This window comes from Protopterus annectens, chromosome 11.part0, assembly GCF_019279795.1.
Source record: "Protopterus annectens isolate FY-2018-M chromosome 11.part0, PAN1.0, whole genome shotgun sequence".
Taxonomy (NCBI): Eukaryota; Metazoa; Chordata; order Ceratodontiformes; family Protopteridae; genus Protopterus; species Protopterus annectens.
The window spans coordinates 140,527,078-140,545,569 of record NC_056745.1 but is presented as its reverse complement, the minus strand read 5'-3'; the positions used below and the strand labels follow the sequence as shown (position 1 = coordinate 140,545,569).

At 39.9% G+C, this 18,492-nt stretch overlaps 1 protein-coding gene across 1 annotated transcript in view; it reads right to left on the bottom strand.

Annotated features, from left to right (window-relative positions):
• Nucleotides 1–18,492, bottom strand: part of TTLL12 (tubulin tyrosine ligase like 12) — a 636,007-nt gene that overhangs the window by 596,750 nt on the left and 20,765 nt on the right. Inside the window, exon 2 of the mRNA XM_044087179.1 lies at nucleotides 17,286–17,484. Within this exon, the coding sequence (XP_043943114.1) occupies nucleotides 17,286–17,484 (199 nt within the window). The remainder of the gene's footprint in view (nucleotides 1–17,285; nucleotides 17,485–18,492) is intronic.

The window sequence follows — 18,492 nt, the reverse complement described above, 5'->3', positions numbered from 1 at the left end:
GAAACGTGGAATTCCTGCACTCTGAGGTGATCTTCAACTACTGTCATGCATTTGAACACCCTGGAGGCTGTAGCGAGACCAAATGGAAGCACATGAAACTGGTAGTGACTGGCATGTCTGAAATGGAGGTACCTTCTGGAGTGTCTGTTAACTTTGATAGTATGCATCCTTCAGGTCTATAGAGCACATCTAGTCGTCCTTCTGTGATGGACTGAACCATGACCATCCTGAACTTCGTGTATTTCATCGATTTGTTCAGGTAAGTTACGTCTGGTATGGGCCTGAGATCCCCTATTTTCTTTGGAACTAAAAAGAATCGAGAGTAGATCCCTGCTGCTCTGAGGGGGACCTCCTGAATGACTCTTTTTGAAGAAACTTTGCGATTTCCAAAGTTGCCGCTTCCCTCTGATTGGGTGGAACATTGTGGAGTTGTTGTTTTGGCTTGGGGAGATATAAAAAGGGAATGGAGCAACCTCTGGATATGACAACTTGCATCCATCAGTTGTTTGTGATGGCTAACCAGGCTTCTTGGTGCAAGGAGAATCATCCCTCAACTGCCTCCAGAGGGACAGTTGGGCAACACACCTTAGGGATGCTGCAAGGATTTCTCTGAAGGAGAATCCTGAGACCCCTGATTCAGTGGACCCCCTCTGCCCTGAGGGCAGCGTCTACCACTAAAATTATTCCCCACTCTGCAAAGGGGGGGGGGGATCTCCCCAAATGTCCTGGAAAGGACCCTGGGATTTTCTGAACCACAACTTCTTTCCCCCCATGCTGATTCCTGGAGAAGGACCTATGTGGGGTAGAGAAGCGGATTCTGATGGCAGAAAGGATCTTTCCTGCTTTCTCACTGTTGGGGAGTGTGCCACAAACTGTCAGTCCAAAGAGGGAGGAACCGTAGAATGGGGCATTGATAAATGATGCCATAAAGGGTTCTGTGAAATCCAACAGCCACATCCAGGCATGGCACCTAAGGGCAATGCTGGGGCCACCCTAGAGGTGCCCTCAACTGCGTGGAGGGATCAGCCTCATGGATGCATTGCATTGGAAATGGACTGCAGAGTGGCAATACGGGAGATAAAGGAATTCAGTTCCACCGCCATCATGGACTTGGGGCTGGAGCTAGGGAGTTCCTTAAGCAAGTCCCACTGTAGTCTCGTAAAGTGGGAAAGGTAATTCAACGCTCTGAAGGCAAAGATGGAAGAAGCGTAGACCCTTTTTCCAAATCTGTCTATAGCACTAGACTCACTGTCAGGGGGATGGGCAGTAGAGCTTTCCTGGGAAAGCTCTTTCTTGGTGGCTACTGCCACCACCATGGCATCTACTGGAATGCCCTTCGTCCAGTGAGGTCTATCCTGGCACTAAGAAACTTGTCTTCTCTTTCAGGAACAGGCTCTGCAGCGGCTGGTTCCTTCCATTCCCTTGCAGACACCAGGTCCACAACGGGGTCTGCAGGGGGTGGGGCAACTAGGATGTAGATGGGCGGTCCCGAAGACCTCCAGGAAGACAGAATCATCCAGGGGTGGGGTTTGAAGTCTACCATCCACCTTCTCTGGCAAAGAATTTCTAAAATATCCCCAAAGGACATGTTTGGTGGAGATCTAGGGGACCCCTCCCCTTCATCAAAGTCAGTATCTGTTGCGAGAGATTCTTCTGGGGAATCTAGGTTCCTCCTTTTGCACCTTTTCTTCTGGTGAACCTCCTCAGTGGGGTGCTCTGGGGAGGTTTTGGAAGAAGTCTGGGCTTCCCCAAGTGGAAGAGTCTGGAGGCCCTGGGCAGCTGGCTGCCCCAGTGGCAGAAGAGAGGTCTCCAATGCAGAGCTCAGGACAGGAAGGGGTACATCCAAAACTGTAGGAGTCAGAGGTCTCTTAGGAGTGGAGAGGGCCCTCTCCACACATGAAAGGCAGAAGGACTACCCGAGTCTCAAGGAAGGGTCCCCTGTCCCAAGGCATCAGGAACAAAACATACTGTCCTCAGTCACCAGCAGCCCTCTGCTCCGAGGGGGGGAGTTGGTGCTTAGCTGTCGAATGCCAAGGCACCGAGGGGAAGGGACAACTCTGAGAGCTTCAGAGTTGAAGTCTTCCTCTCGGATTTGAATTTGAGGCTTCAGCTCAGAGACACGGTCGGAGCCAAGAGAGTCAAAGAAGCAAAGAGTTTAGGACTATCGGGCCTGACAGACTGGCCCCAGGGACCGACTGATCCGGGAGCTCCGAAATGGCAGGCTGGATTGAAGAAGGAGAAACAATCCTGCAGGGAGAAGCTCTGCTCGCAGATCCATAGGGGCAGACCTGGGATGACTCCCATCTGGATCTGCGTATGGAAAAACTTCATCATCAATTTGTCCACCTCATTCTCAGACAGACACCGAGAGGATCTGGTGGACGAGGACACACAGGAGGGGTGGAGTGATATCTGGAGGAAGCAACCCTTGGAGACATGCTCTGTGCCACAAGCTCCAGCCCTGAAGAGGGAGCTGCGGCATGGGGCAGAGAAGAAACCAATATCGGAGCGGAGGAACTCTGCTCCAAAGGTCTCTGGGCCTTTTTTGGAGGCTCCAACTCAAGACACGGAGGGGTCCTTGAATCGTTTCTTTTGAAACTTGGCCTCCTTAGAATTTTTGGTGGGGATTTGAGCCCCTTAGATGAAAGCAACAGCGGAGAAGGAGGGGTAATAAGACACCTGAGAGCTAGCTTATTTTTTCTAACTGCAAGGGCCCAGAGAAGAAAGGCCTTGCAGATGGAACAAGTCATCTGAAGGCAGGCAGGACCCAAACAATGAAAGCACTCCCTGTGGGCATCAGACACAGGAATCTTGTGCCCACAGGAAGTGCATTTTTTAAACGCAATGGCAGGCTTGTCAGATTTCTCTGACATAGTATCAGAAAGAAAGAAAAGAGAGGAGGAAACACAGGAGACAGATATGACGACCACATGGCAGAAAATACTACACTGCACTATGGGAAAACATTGAGAAACAACAGGAAGGGTAGAAAGAAGAAGAATATAGGTCAAAAGACCACTTACAGTTGATGGAACAAATGTCAGAAAACACCCAGGAGGAGCTCTAACCTGACCATGATGCTTCACTGTGCATGGCAAAGGAGATCTGAGGCATCGGAGAGGAGCTAGGCAGTATCGGTAGGGTGGGAGGAGCTCTAGCTTCGAATCCTTAGCTTGCTGATGGCAGAGTCATTTCTGCACTCAGAACCAAAACCCACAGGTTCTGATTGAAGACTGAACAGTAACATCAGATCTAAGACGTTACCTTTAGCTTTGACCAATGGTCTTTCCAATATATGACTATGTCCTGTCTCTGTGGCACAGAGGGCTAAAGCCCTTACTGTGACCCAGATGGTCCAAGCTTGATTAGTAGCTTGGAAAGCTGGAAGAGCTAGGGAGGTGTGGGAGAGAGATGTGCAATTTGCATTCATGCACTAGCCTGAAAAGGAAGGTTGTGGTGGTTCCTTTCCTTGCGGTAACACAACACTCCATGGGAGTGATGTAGGCTACTTCCCTGGGAACACAGCCCAGGATGGGGAGGGATGTAGATGGGTCCACACAATCTGGAGTGGTAGCCCTTACAGGCATGTCCAAGAGCCATCAAACCTTTGCATTGGGGGCAAAGGCTCTTACCATCAGTGGGGTGGGGGGGTTGTCATCCATAAAACTGCCCTAATTGCTGACAGGATGCCTGCTCTACAACCAGCTGTTGACTTACACTGAACAAGTGGTATGGGAAGAGCTCTTGCCTCTTGAAGAATGAGCAGACCAACAGATCAGAAGAAGCAGATGGTCGGCAAGCAGTGGGGCATAAAAAAGGGCAATTAAAAATATGATTGCTTCAATTTAAATCACAAGAAGTGTTCAAAAAAGTTCTGGAAGCAACAGCTGGTGTGGTATTTCTTCTCCGTTTTTATTCTCCCTGTTAAGCAAGTCCTTCTTTAACAAACAATGCTGGTACGGTACTGTATGGGACCCTCAGCTCATGCCTCTCTCCTTCGACTCTGGCTAGGTTTTCTTTCACCATGTTTAATGTAGCATCCTCCCACTGTCCTTTCTTAACTGCAAATCTGCCTATTCAGGGACAATTTTTGTCAATGCAGTGAAAAAGTGGAGGGAATAGCCTCTTCAAAGAATAAAGGTACAGATCTTTCTTCTCCTATATTTCATCTACAAAAGGCTATTCATTAACAATAATTTTCTTCTGTTCTTGGGTTTGGCAGTTCCTTAACATTTACCTTAGAAACTTCGGTTTCTTCAAGTACCTGTTACTGACCATCTGGTTTCTAACTAGCCCTCTGTTTTAACATTAACCTAGGGTTTACTAAGGTTCGTGAGTGTACCATTATGTCTTTCCCCCATCAGTCTCTGTACATGCATCCTTCATTATTTTAGTGAGTAGAATTTTTTGACAAGACTCCACATCATGCACCATCTCTCAGAAAATGCAGTGAATTATTTCACTAATTAAACAACTGTGTCTTTCTGGTAATGCACATGATTTCCTCTGACTTCTAGCCAAATCAGATTTTGGTTTATTCTGAAGTTATTTGCAGTAACCTTTTTTATTCTTTATCAATCTGGGTACTTTTAGCAGTGTATCAGGTTGCTGTACCCCCCCCCCCCACACACACACACACTATGAGCATACTCAGAACTGGGTGTTAGTGTATCAGGTCGCTTGCTGCAGCTGCACTCCACTAACAAGTCTTGCTCATCAGTGATTCACTTGTTAGGCATACAGATTCTTCACTCACAAGGTGAGACAAGGATAGTGTTACAAATGGTTATCTTCATACCTCTCAACCTCTTTAGGGTTACCACCTGTCCCACTTTGCGAGGGACAGTCCCTCTTTGGGCAGTTGTGTCCTGACCAAAAATATTAAAAACGGCAAATGTCCTGAGATTCCAGGACATGTAATAGCTGCATAGAATAGTTATTTCTGTATCTAAAATGCCTAAATGTTACAAGAAACAGAGTAGGCAACTAAACTGCTACAAGAATAAGCTTTTATTTTGGCAAAACAGTAAAGTTCTATCCTTTGTACTGACCGTGGATATGTGTTGGCCTGTAAAATCTGATGTGTGTCCCGAAAATGTCCCACTTTGGCCATTTGAAAAGGTGGTAACCATAAACCTCTTACAGCAAGAAATTTGGACAAAGCCATAACTAAAAGCGGGACAGAGGCCCAAAAATAACAGATTTTTAAATACTGCTCTTACAAAAACTTAGAAAGTTGATAGAACAGGGTTTGCATTAGCATGAATTTTCTGAAGGATATGAAGTCTGAAACTCAAATGTCTGTCACTTTCTAACTTTACTTTTTAATGATTTGCCAATAATATGCCAGAAAACCATGAGGCAAAAATCCTGTACAGTTGAGAGGTATGGTTGCCTTTCAGGTGCCAAGGACCTCAAATATTACAAGGGCCCTAAATACAGTTTACTTGAGCAACTATGACTATATCACTCTGTGTGTGTGTGTGTGTGTGTGTGTGTGTGTGTGTGTGTGTGTGTGTGTGTGTGTGTGTGTGTGTGTGTGTGTACACACACAAATTCCCATATATAAAGATCTGTCACCATATTCCAGTATGTATAAACTATATGTTCTTATATGTAGAACAAAACTGTACAACCTTCACATTCTTCAGTCTAAACATTAATCCCCAGGCAATAGTAACTTTTTCCTAAGATCATCTGAGAACAAAGACAGTCTTATGACAATCAGGTAATTTGTTTTAGCACTGTCAGGAGTCTAAAGTCAACTATTAAGTTGTAATTTCTAGTACCAGTAGCCATCCTCTCAAAGACAGCCAAATACATGGTCAGCTGCTAATCAGATGTAAATAAGGTTGGAGTCGTATATAACCAACAATGTTTAATGGAACTGTACTGTTCTACAGGATTTATTTTAATTAGATAAAAGAAAGGTTTATCCACATTAATTGTGTTTGTGTATATGAGTGGGACATGAACCTTAATACCGACATTTGAAAATAAAGATTTCTCATTTTGTGAGCAGACATTCCAAAGCAGATGAGTTTAGTAAAAAAAAATCATACTTTTTGGGTAAAATAAAAAACAAATTTTAATAAATTAACACAAGAAAATAAAGCATACTTTGTAAGAAAAAACTACAAGGTAGAAAATCCTGTAAAATTGCAGAATAATTATTTTAACTTGTGGTGCAGCGGTAGCGTTGTTGCCTCACAGCAAGAGGTTCTGCCGTTCGATTCTCGGCTGGAGTGCGGGGAGTACCTTCTGTGTGGAGTCTGCATGGCCTCCCCATGGTTGGGTGGGCGTTCGAAAGACATGCGTAAATGGGCATGCCTTCGTTGAAGGTTGGACGTCGAGCTGGCACCTCGGCATTCGGGAAAATCTACTGCCAATCATTAGCGGACCGGAGTTCCGCTGTGACTACCCCTAACCGGGAAAAGCAGAAAGACAGCTAGATGATGTCTGTACATGTTTCTTCAGTTATATGCTACTGACGCCAGTAGGCATCAAATATTGCTTGTTGATATTTGCATTAATTCCAAAGCCATGCTATATACAAAGTATTTAAATATTTCATCTTAAGGCTTATATGATGGCAAACACAGCTGTATTGATATTTGACCTCTGTCTAGTGCAGGTAAAGAGATTAATTGCTGCTCATATAATATTTTTATTGTCATAAATGCTTTTTTTCTAAATATCTACATAACTTAGTAGCTCAGACAGAACTGCTTAGCCTCATATGAAAGCTCTTAGCTGGACAAACAAAATGTTATTAACAGTATGTCTGTAACTTGAGTGGTTGCTAAGATATTGTAAACGGTTTATAAAATGTTACAAACTTAGTAGTTAATGTTTACTGTAATGTATTCAATTCAGTTTAAAACCTAGAACTTAAAGAATACCATAGTTTGAGCTGAACAGTTTGTCAATTACATATCTTTATTAACCCTTATGGTTCCAGAGTTATGAACATTTGTTAGAATTTATGTCCTCACATTTCAAAAGCTTAGGCTCTGCCTATTGGAAGTTACAGTGTAAAACTTCCAGAGCTCTGCTGGAGGGAATGAGTTAATTTCATACAGAACCATTTAGTAGACTTCTTTGTAGTTTTTATAGCCAAGCTCCTGTTCACTTTGCTTAAGATTATGGGAATGAAACTGGAGTAACTAAAAACAGAAATGCTCTAGAAGAGGTTTTCAAGCATGGATTTTCCACCGTGCTTAATTTGTTGTGCATTTAAGACAATTCAGCCACTCTCTATATATAACCATTAGTTTTCTATGCAGGATTCACAGAACATCTGCTGAAGGACCAGCACACTGAGAACACACAGGAAGAAATAAGGCCTTACACTAGTAACTGACAGGCAGAAAATGCAGGCCTTTTAAGACATGCATATGTGCACCAACAAAACAGGTTTGTTTTGAGTCTTTTTGGCTTTTCCCGGTTAGGGGGTCACCACAGCGGAACTCCAGTCCGCTAATGATTGGCAGTTGATTTTTACATGCCGAGTTACCAGCTCTGACGCACAACCTTCAACGAAGGTATGCCCATTTACGCATGTCTCCACGCAGAAGACGCTCTAGCTGAGAATCGAACCAGACAGCGTCTTACTGTGAGGCGACAACATATGTTTATTTTACCTTTTCCCATAGTAAACACTTTTTCTATGTAATTTTCTCATTCCATTACTACTCCTACCCCTTTGCTGTGTCAAACTAGTCATAAGTTCTACTACCTCATCCACTGTAAGAGAATCTTGTTTTTTCTTTTTTTTTTTTTTTTTGAGACAATCCATAATAGTGATACCAATGTTTTTTTGGTCCGGTTCTTATTGTCTATTCCTTATACAATGTACAAGGAAATCCTCTTCCCTTGTTTGTCCTGAAGCTCCCAGAATTACAAATTGGCGCAAGTCAGCATGAAACTTTTCCAGCCCCTCACAAATGCCTCTCCAGATCACCACACAGAAAATAAATGCTGGAAATGTCAGAAAAACTCTGGAAACATGCTGCTTTATCGGATGTGTAAAAACACTTGTGCAATAACTTCCATCCAAATATAATTTTTTTTCTTGATTTAGTAACTTTTTTGGGAGCATTGTAAGCCTTGCATATTTGTGTAAATCTTTCCGCAATACCCTCCTCTCCCAATGTTTTTTCCCCCAGTTTAGGACCATCTTTTGTCTAGACTTTATAGTCTCTTTTTAGAGTAAAGCTTTTTAGTCCGACTTACCTGTCTTCTTAGTTCTTCAGTTCTTGCTTATTAAAAATGTGCATTAGAAGTGTTTTTTTTTCCTTTCCAGATTTTTCTGTTTCTTTGTCATACTTCTCTAAAAAAGTATAAAAAACAGAGAAACACACCATATAGGGTAAACGTGGTACTGCTCGAACAATAAAAACAAGTAAGTAAAATCAACAACAGAGCAGTCCATGAACCATGCAGTCCAAAAAATGAGTCCACCATTAATAAAAAGAATTTTATTTCGAAACTGGTGAAATAAATTTGTAATAAAATATAATTATTTTTATTTATGGTGGACTCATTTTATGGACTGCTCTGTTGTTGATTATAATTCTCTAAAATCAGAGACCTTTCTATGTTATCCATTGTGGCCTATCAATATTTTCTCTCTGTTCTGACCATTCGTTTCTCTTTCTTTCTCTCACTTCTGAACAGTTTACAATAAAACATTTTGGCTAGTCCCCCCCCCCCCCAAGTGTTGTTTTAGCCCATATTCATCCTAAACCTTGGTTTGGCCATCCCCACTGGCTTCACCTCAAAATTCCACGAAGTGTGTCCTCTCTGCATTATAGTTCTCCAATCTGTTAGCCAATATTGTTAGGTACGCATTTTGTCTAATAACCCCTTTCAAGTTTAGCCACATTCCCAGCCTCTACACCTTACAACTAGTATTTTCTATTGGCAATGACTTCTCCTACCAGTTTGAATGATAGTTTACATCTTGAAAATATACCAGCCTTAACTGAATCACATTATAACATTCCTCTAAATCTGGTACCACTGATCCCTCTATGTCAACTAAACTTTTTATTATATCCAAGCTCACTTTTGGCTTTTGTACCTCCCAAATGTATCAAGATATTTCTCTTCCAATCTGATTTATTTTATTTTTATTTATTTTACATTTGTTGACCGGGCTAGTCTAGCTGGAGATATTTCCATTTTCAGTAGAGGCCGGGAAAAAAAGAAAACAGTGAATACAATAAAGGAAAACATACTTGTGTTTAAAAAAAGAGAAAAAAAGACAAAAAAACTACAGTTACTTAATACTAGTAAATTAATTACAGCTCACGGTCCATAACATAAAAAAAAAAAAAAAAAAAAACAATACACATAAAAATTACTAGTATGATAAAAGAATATTAAAATTAAATTTACACTACCACACAGTTAAAAGGTCAAAGACATTGTATAAATTAAAAAATGCTTTGTAAGAGTAAGATACAGGTAGGAGAGTAGAGAAAGAAGACTAGAATAAGGGGAAAGAAGAAGTGATTAGCTATAGAAAGGAAAAGTAGAGGTAGGTAAGTAGTAATAGGTTTTTAGAGAATAAATATAAGTTTGGTGTAGTTAATTTGTTTTTTACTGGAGGCACAGCATGTGATTTTGTTTGAAAGTGATTGTTTTTTTTTGAAAAGTATGTAATGCTGTATCTCTTTGTTATGTTGCTAGGAAGTAAATTCCATTTGAATTTTTGAATTAGGTAAAGTTAGTCACCAGCAGTGTTATTTTTTTTTTTGACACTAGCTGAAAGTACTGGAGGAGAGCTGGATTAGAGTTAAGATTATTATTGGGAGTATGAGAGATAGAGTTGTCAAGATAGTCATAGGTTGGGGGTAAGGTTGAGAGTTTGGATAGTATAGTGTTGTTTTGCTGCAAGAGCCTTTTGAAATTAGGCTGTTGAGACAGTGATGATGTGTTTTGGTTGTGTTTTTGTTTTGGAAGGAGTTCAATTGAGTAGCAATAGCAATGAAGAGTTTAGAAAATTTTTTTTGTGTAAGGTTGCTTAGGAGAGAAAAATGGGAGATGAGAAGAGAAGAGGGAGGTAGTTCTAGGAGTTCTAGAAGGTTAGTCTAGGATTAGATCTAAGGTTAGAATTTTATATTTAGATATGTATTAGATATTATGGGATTTGTGGAAGTGAGTAAGGAAAGAGAGATTTGGTTGAATTGAGATATTACCTAGTTTACCTAACAGGTTGGGTTAGAGAAGAGGAGAGGGAGAGATGGAAGTGTTAGAGGAGATGGTGAAGTTTAAAGGGGGTCCTGGATTGGAGGGAGGTAGGAGGAGGAGTTTTAGTTTTAGGCAGAGAAGAGTAAGAAGTCGAGAACCATGATTTTAAATGTTTAAGAGGATTAGAGACATGAGATATCATGGGGCTGAGCAGAGTGGTGGAGTGGATGATGCAGAGCAGATCATCAGCATATATATATTAATATTGAATTTTGGGAGATGGGAATCAAGAGGAAAAGAAAAAAGAGAAGAAGAAGGAAAAGAGAGGGATCAGGATAAGCGATTGAAAAGAGAAAGAGATGTGTGAGAGAGAGAAGGCAGAGTTTTTGTTTAGGTGAGTAGATAAGAAAAGAAACCATCAATGGCAGGGATCTAATGGCATTGGGATTCAGATAATTGATTAATAGAGAGATTAATAGAGATGAGGTGGAGGAGTCAATGAAGAATGCAGAAGAGAGAAGAGAGAGAGAGGGTGTTCGTGTGGTTAAGGTTATGGCGAAGGTCAGGACTGATGCCAGTCTTCTTGATTAGGCTTGTATATAAAATGCCAGTCCTAAATAAAAGATTAGAGGCACTATTTATATTTTGATAGCTTGTCCCTTTTGATCTAAATCTACCTTTATTGTCTCCTATCTTTTTATCATATGCTTCATCTTCTTTTATCGTATGCTTCATCTTCTCTCATTTCTTTCTATGACTCAACTGGAGAATCTCGCACTTTTTTCATGATCCATATCCCTAAATATTTAATCTAATAAATGGCTCCAAAATGTGTTCAACATGACAGCAGTTTACACAAATTGTTTTTTGTCTTCATTTATTTTTTATCCGGATATCCTTCCAAAATCCTGTAGCATCTTAATCAATTTTATAAAGTCATTGTCTGGATCTCTGACAAAATTGTCACCACATCATCTAAAAATGACTGTTGTAGATTTTATGCCAATAGATCTAGATATGTAGAAAAAAAGCAATGGGGACAGAGAGCAGTCTTGTTTGGTTCCCCTGCTCATAGCAAACTGCCCCGTAACCCTGCCATTAACTTGTACTCCTGACATAAAATTTTTACATAATTCCTGTAGTAGTACTATCAATGTGTCTTGAAATCTCACCTTCCTAATGTTTGCCATAAATATTTACCACTCACCCTGTCAAATGCCTTTTGTTTACATAATCTCATCAGCACCAAAGTTTATTTTTCATTTCCTCCGCTTCCATATGCATTATATTCACCAAAAGAGTATTGTCAGGGTTTGTTTACCATTACAAAACCATACTGATCTTAGTTAATTTTTGGTAATAGTTTTGCAATCCATGTTGCTAGTACAGCTCTAAATAGTTCCTAATCATGATTTAATACTGTTATTGGTATGTATGACCCTGGACTGAAGTATCCTTCCCCTCATTTGATAAAACAGAGATTACTGCTTCCATGAATCTGAAATTATTTTCTTTCACAAATTTCATAAAATAACTTTTACCAAACTTGAAATTGAAGGAAAGGGGCGAGGATTAAATCTCTATTGCTAACGCAGCCCAACCTTGCCCCTTTTCATTTTCTGCATCTCCACTTGTATTTCCTGCATTTATATTTGCAAGGGTTCATTTTTCAATAGCTTCTTCCGAATGTTTTTAAAATGTATTATTTCAATAAACTACTTACAATGCCTTTCCCATTCCAATTTCTTCTGTTGATCTGTACATATCTGCTCTAAATGCTGCTGAAAAACCTCCCTAATCTGTCCTGGTTCCTTTACTAGTACTCCAGATTGAGGATCCCTTATCTTCACAATTGCATTTTCCACTTTTTGTTGTCTTAGTTTAAATGCTAACAATTTTTACATTTACTTAGGTGCATTTGTAACAAAAATTTCTGCTTTAGTCCCATTTGCTTCTGCTGTATTTCCTCCAAATAACTATTCTAATTTTCTTCCCAATTGTCTAAGTTCCCTTCTTCCTCTTCTTGTAGATTACCCTGCTACTGTAACTTCTTTATTCTTTTTAGCTTATTCTTGTGAAACCAAACCTTGCCCTGCCATTCCAATTCCTGACGTTCCTTTAAAAACGTTTGTAATTTCCTATTTTTAATCCCTCCTGTTTGCTATTCCCCTCATGAGTTGTCATTATGTTCTCTTTTATTTGATTTACTTGGTCTCTTAGCAGTTGCTTTTTAGTCTCCCTTGTCCACCAACCATTACCTTCTCTCCAACATCTCTCCATTTCTTTCATGGTGGTATCTTCCAACCTATCCTCCCACAAGCAAATAATCAGAAATTAGTATTTGGTGCATTTTTATTTGTGTAATTAAATTTTATATATCAAAGGAACATGAATATCTATCTAAAGCTAGACTGCATTCTGAATCATCTTGTTCATTTGTGCAATTGTCACATCCAGAAATATCTTTGAACTACAGTAAAATTATATCTTTAAAATTACAGGTTATATAACAGGTAAAGTCTTAGATTCATCTGTCTGCATACTTTAACAGTACGAACTTCCTTCTTTGGAGTCAACAAATAGTCCTGTTCTAGGAAGATCTACTGCTCCTCATATTTTAGGACTGCCAAAAGCCAAAGCACACTCAGAAGCTGCTCCTTCAGCTTTGCAAGTCTGAAGTTTAGCTATTATTTGGTGAAGGGATCTCTTAGTAGAGGTTTGGGTAGTGTTCGGTCCATCTATTAAAAATGGACATTTTTGGAAAACCAGTCCATTTACTTAATAGTTATACCACAAAAGCAAAACAATCCTTACTCTCTGCCTCCTTGGGGACATTAATCTCAAATTTTCACATCCTTTTCTATCTTCAAGTTCTTGCAGTTCATCTCACATTTCTTCATTCAGCGCTTCCATCTATGTGACTCTGTTTGCCAATAACACTTCATTTGGATGAGCTGGAAGCATTAAAAAACAATGAAGTGTGACTACAGGCTCTGCTTTATCTAGTCTTATCTACTTTTGACAACCTATCCTTTTAACTTCCATGTATATTTCATCCATTTTTTCCCTACATCAGCTATGTTTAACACTCTTCCTGTTCAGCATCCTGATGAGATGACAAGTTTTTGGCACCATTTTCTGTTTTGCAGCTGTACACAGCTCTTTTGGTTTGGCTCTACACTATTTTTCTTTAGTATGTATCCTCTCTAGTTACACCTCTCTTTTTGCTTTTATGTTTATTCTTCCCACAAAGTCTTTTTTGTGCTCATATAGTTGTTAAAAAAAAATAAATAAAAACAGGAGTCTAGTTCTTCTGCCAACTACACGGCCGTCATACCAAAAGTACATCTTCCTCATCTTGTCTTCCAGAATCCACAGGAGCACCCCCAAAGGTCAGGTCAAGACTCATTCCTCTTTCATATTTTACAAACAATCCACATACTGCCGCTCGCCAAGGCACGCTTGTGCAATATGCAGATGATTGCACATTAATATGCACTGCTCCTAATATACTCCCTACAGGACATTACTTAGAAATCTTACTACTTTAGTGAAACTTCTCAACCAGCTCAACCTATCCTAAATTCCAAAAAAAAAAAAAAACATACTATCAGTGCCAAAAAAAACTATACAAAATTTATAGTACACTCACTAGAACATCTGCCCAAAAAACCTACACTCGGGGCCATTTCCCCATACTAAACTACTAAGCTTAACCATAGATGACAACCTGAAGTTCAATCTACACAGTCAAAATGTTATTAAAAAAAAACATCTGAAACTTGGCCCTCTTTATAAAGTATCCCCTTATTTCTCCTTACAGTCCAAACCTTCTCCCAACCCCATCTTACCCCTTACTATAAACACATCCCTCCCACACAAATTGGAGCAATATTACAAGAAGACTGCCAAATCTGCAACCAATCTTCCTAATAAAGTACATCACTGTTCTCCACTCAACATGCTGATCTGGATGGAGTTCACCAACTACCCGAAATATAACAAACTGGCCCATAATATTCTTCACCACCCAAAAAATGTAAGGTAGTAGAAATGTGTTATGACATGGTTCTCTCCACCAAGCTCTCTTAGATCCAAAGATAACTATGTTGTCAAAGTAAAAAACACAAGTTTGGAGATTCCATTCCGCATATGTATTTAAAATATGGAATTTAGTCTAAGTTGAAAAAAATATTAACAAGTTTAGAGATTATATGTATCTACAACATGGAATTCACTGCGATATGACATAAGACAGACTACAAACCCAAAACACTTAAAGCAAAAATCAGGTCACGGCTACTGAAAACTTAACTATGTTTCTGTGATCTCACACCTGGCAAAAGTAAGTATATTCTGATTCAGTTGCATCCACTCCCCAGTATCAAATCACCATCTCTGTATACCAACTCACATCAATTATTGCTTATCCACTTGCTCATGGACTAAAAATAAGTAGTTTTTCTAAAGTAGAATAAGAAACTTGCAAAATATATAATACACTTGAGTTCATGATTTTTTTTGTATTCCATACTAAAACAAAATACTGTATATTGACTGTATTGACTGTTATCCCATGAAATTGAAAGTCTTTTCAGTAACCCTTGTAAATTTTATGGAGATTTTCTCCCAGGTCCTCTCTTTAAAAAGTGGCCTTTATTGACTCAGTCAGACTGTCCCTGTAATCAAATGTTTATTTTATTTACTTATTTGTTTACAGTTTACCAGGAAAGTCCACTGGGCTGAAAAGAACCTGTTTTCAATGGAGGCCCGGGGAGAAAAGCTCCTTGTACATATTACAACGAAATCCAACAGTTCGAATGTTTATAACATAGCTCAAAAATGAAAATCAACAATTTGTAATTTATACATAGTTTAAAAATAAAAACAACAAGGCAAAAACAAAATAGTAATCAAAACATTTGTGAGATGTGTCCTGACAGAGTATTCTAAGGACATAAAAGCAAGGAAGAATGCACAAAATAGTAAAGAGCAAGGAATGTGTTTTAATACAATATATTTAAGAAATATCAAAAAAGCAAGGCACTTAGGAAGTGCAAGTCTTAAAGTAAATTAATAAATGGCCACCCTGCCTTCTCCTGGACATGGTCCTAAGGATCCTAATGATGAAGGCACACCAAGACAAAAATAAAGTGAAACACCACCTGTGGACATTTTCTGAACAATGGACTTAACTGAGTTCAAGTCTATCCACACCAAAACAAGCTTGAGGCCCCGAAAGGGGAAAAAGCAGGAGTAAACATGTAGGAGACAAGGTACCCCACTCCAGCCATAGGATGCTCAAAAGTGAAGAGGGGACAGTGGGAGGTAAGCAGTACTGATCTATTTGAGCATCTACTGTTACACTCTTACATACTTGTACTTCATACAGATCCCCGCAACAACAGTGCTAATTACTAGTTCCCAGAAATTAAACTGGTTGGGATAGGTTGTAACAAGCCCCATACAATGTCAGCAGTAAACCCAGCTCTTGCCCTAGAAACAAAGTCTACTCTTTAGTATTCAGAAAAGGTTTGGACCAGAGATCATATTTTCAGTCTACAAAAACAGACCGAACACTCACCCAACTAAGGAAACGATAAAATGGCTGATATAGCCCCTATGGCCATGTACTCTGGCACTCCATCATCCCCAGAATAATACCATACTCTGTTCTCTGTTAGAATCAGTTTCAGCCCCCCACCCACCAACTTCTGCTTGCTGTGGCACAGATGCAGTATTTGGCTTGAATGAAACTGTCACTTTTCTTCCCACATGGTTAGCCTCTCAAATTCCTTCCTAGACTGTGCGCATGGACACACAGACACACAAACACACTTCACTGCTTCACCTAACCCATGTCATTAGTAAAGGGGCCGATACTGTTCTCTACTTCTTCAGGTTTTTCCAAGACAAACATACTGAAATGTAAAGGATTCAGAATGGATGGCTGCAGTACTCTATTTATAATTTACTAATTCCTGACACTATCCCTACCAATCATAAAGCCATCCAGTACTTCAGTCTTGATGACTCCTTCAACCCTTTCACTTTGATACAAGCTCCTGTGTGGAATCCCAAGCTCCTGTGTGGAATCAGTCAAGGGCCTTGCCGAAGTCCACATAGATATTTACTGGTAACCCCCTGATAAACTGACCTGTAATTCTGCCATAATTCTGCCATAAAACTAATCAGTTTGGTGGTCCTGGAGACTGCTTTTTTTCTAGAAATGCTACTTAAGCCTTCCCCTCAGGATTCTTTCCAGGACTCTTCCTCTGACACTACTGTTAAGCTACTGAGTCTGTAGTTCCCAGATTTTTTCTTGCTCCATCTAACCCCTTGTACAAGAGTGATGTAATTGCTGTCCTCCAGTCCTCAGACCCTTTTGCATTAGCTAAACACAGCCATCAGCCGCTAAATGATACAGCCTCTAGATGAGACTGGTGTCAGTTGCTATGAACAGAAGGTTTAGCCAATAAAAAACCTGTAAGCTGGGCATTTTCATATGCTGATCCTGACTATGGGTGGTAGCCCATCTGATCCCTCCCTTCTGTCCACCTCTTCCGTTCTGGTGGCTGCCCACTGTTCTCCCCTTTTGCCCCACTTCTCACAACATGGCACCCAGTCCTTTCTTTCTCTGTAAAGAATAAAGCAAAGTATTCATTCATTACCTCTGTTTTTTCACTATCTTTATTCATCTTCCTATTTTTGCTCAGCCACTCCACTTCTACCTCTCCCTTCCTTCCTTAAAGAAATTTATCTTCTTAATCTCTACTGCCAACTTTTACCTTTGCCTTCTGCTAACCTCATTGTACTAAGCCTCCTCAACACTGCCCTCCTTTCCACCTTCAGTATAACACATCTTTTCTTCTAACCGTGAACCTCACACTCCTGCGTGCCTGCATCATTTTTCTGACAAAGCCATCACTTTCTGCAGTGAACAACAATCTTTAGAAACAGTTACAACTCTTCTTTGCACATCTGATTCTGGATCCCTCGAGTATGCTAAATTTAACAGTGTTCAACAGTAATGGAGAGGACTCCCCAGATAAAACAGGATGCAAACAGATGCAACTGTACATCCTTACCCCTACAGAGAGCTGATACGTCTGATTGTATCGCCACGTTTCCTCCATGACTATGTCGATGACATCCTCATCTGGCACCTCTCCATGAAACTCCACTCCCACCAGATTAGCCATTCTGTGCAGCAAGCCAGGGACTTCTCTCAGCTGCTGGCGTGCATGCTGAACACGGTATGTCCACGCATGGTCAACAAGGAAAATGCTTCAAAATTAAGAGACAAAGGCATGTTACTTCTATGAAATTAAGAGTCCAGTTTTAGTAATACAGAAAGCTAAGCAATTATTTTGTACTCCAAGTGTCAAATAACAATGATTTTACCATGAAGCAAACAGTGGCAAAAAAATAAGCAACTACAGTGGTTTGGAGAGTTTTCCATTTAAAAAAATTTAAAATATTAAATACGTTTAGTGAAATACTCCTATAATCTGTAGCAAGCAGCACGCACAGATCACCTGCAAGTCTGCAACTACAACACTTTAGTGTAAGAATAGTACAGACCAACGTTAGCCAAGAGTATGGCCACAGGCAGCACCTACAAATTATCATCGTGAGATGAAGAAAGAGTCACAATGCTTAAATAAGGACAAGTGGGAAATTCTGTCTAGTCAAAACACTGACAAAAATGCGTTTACCAAAAATAACAAGTTACCTTGAGATAAATGACCAAGCGTCATACACAGAATTTTAGGCATGAATAAGATGAGACTCTCAGCAAAATGTGCTGATAAAATGAAACAAATAACATCCAAGAAAGGACTGCACAATAAGCTTAGCATAAATGTGATAATAAAACAAATGAGCTCCAAGACTGGATTAAAAAATAAAACAGAAAACAAAAGACAAAAACAACTCAAAGCCTCTAACACAAAGTATCACCTACACAAACTTACCAGTTAAGACATAATGTCAAAGATGCACACAGGTAGTAATGTATATGTAAAAGGGCTGGTTATTACAGTGGCATGGAGACCTACCTAATAGTGAGGAAGTTATTTAAAGCTATCCTCACAGCTTCTGACATGTTGAGGAACAGCATCCCATGTAGTAAGCAAAAGAAAACAAGAAGTGGAGTCATTCTACCTCAGATTATTTTTTGTCTAATTATTACAGAGCAGAGCAATTAGCAAAAAACACTTGAGATAGCCCGCTTCCCCTCACATTTCACTTCTAGGTGTGAGTGAAAATGAGGGAGAGAGTGAGCAACTGAGT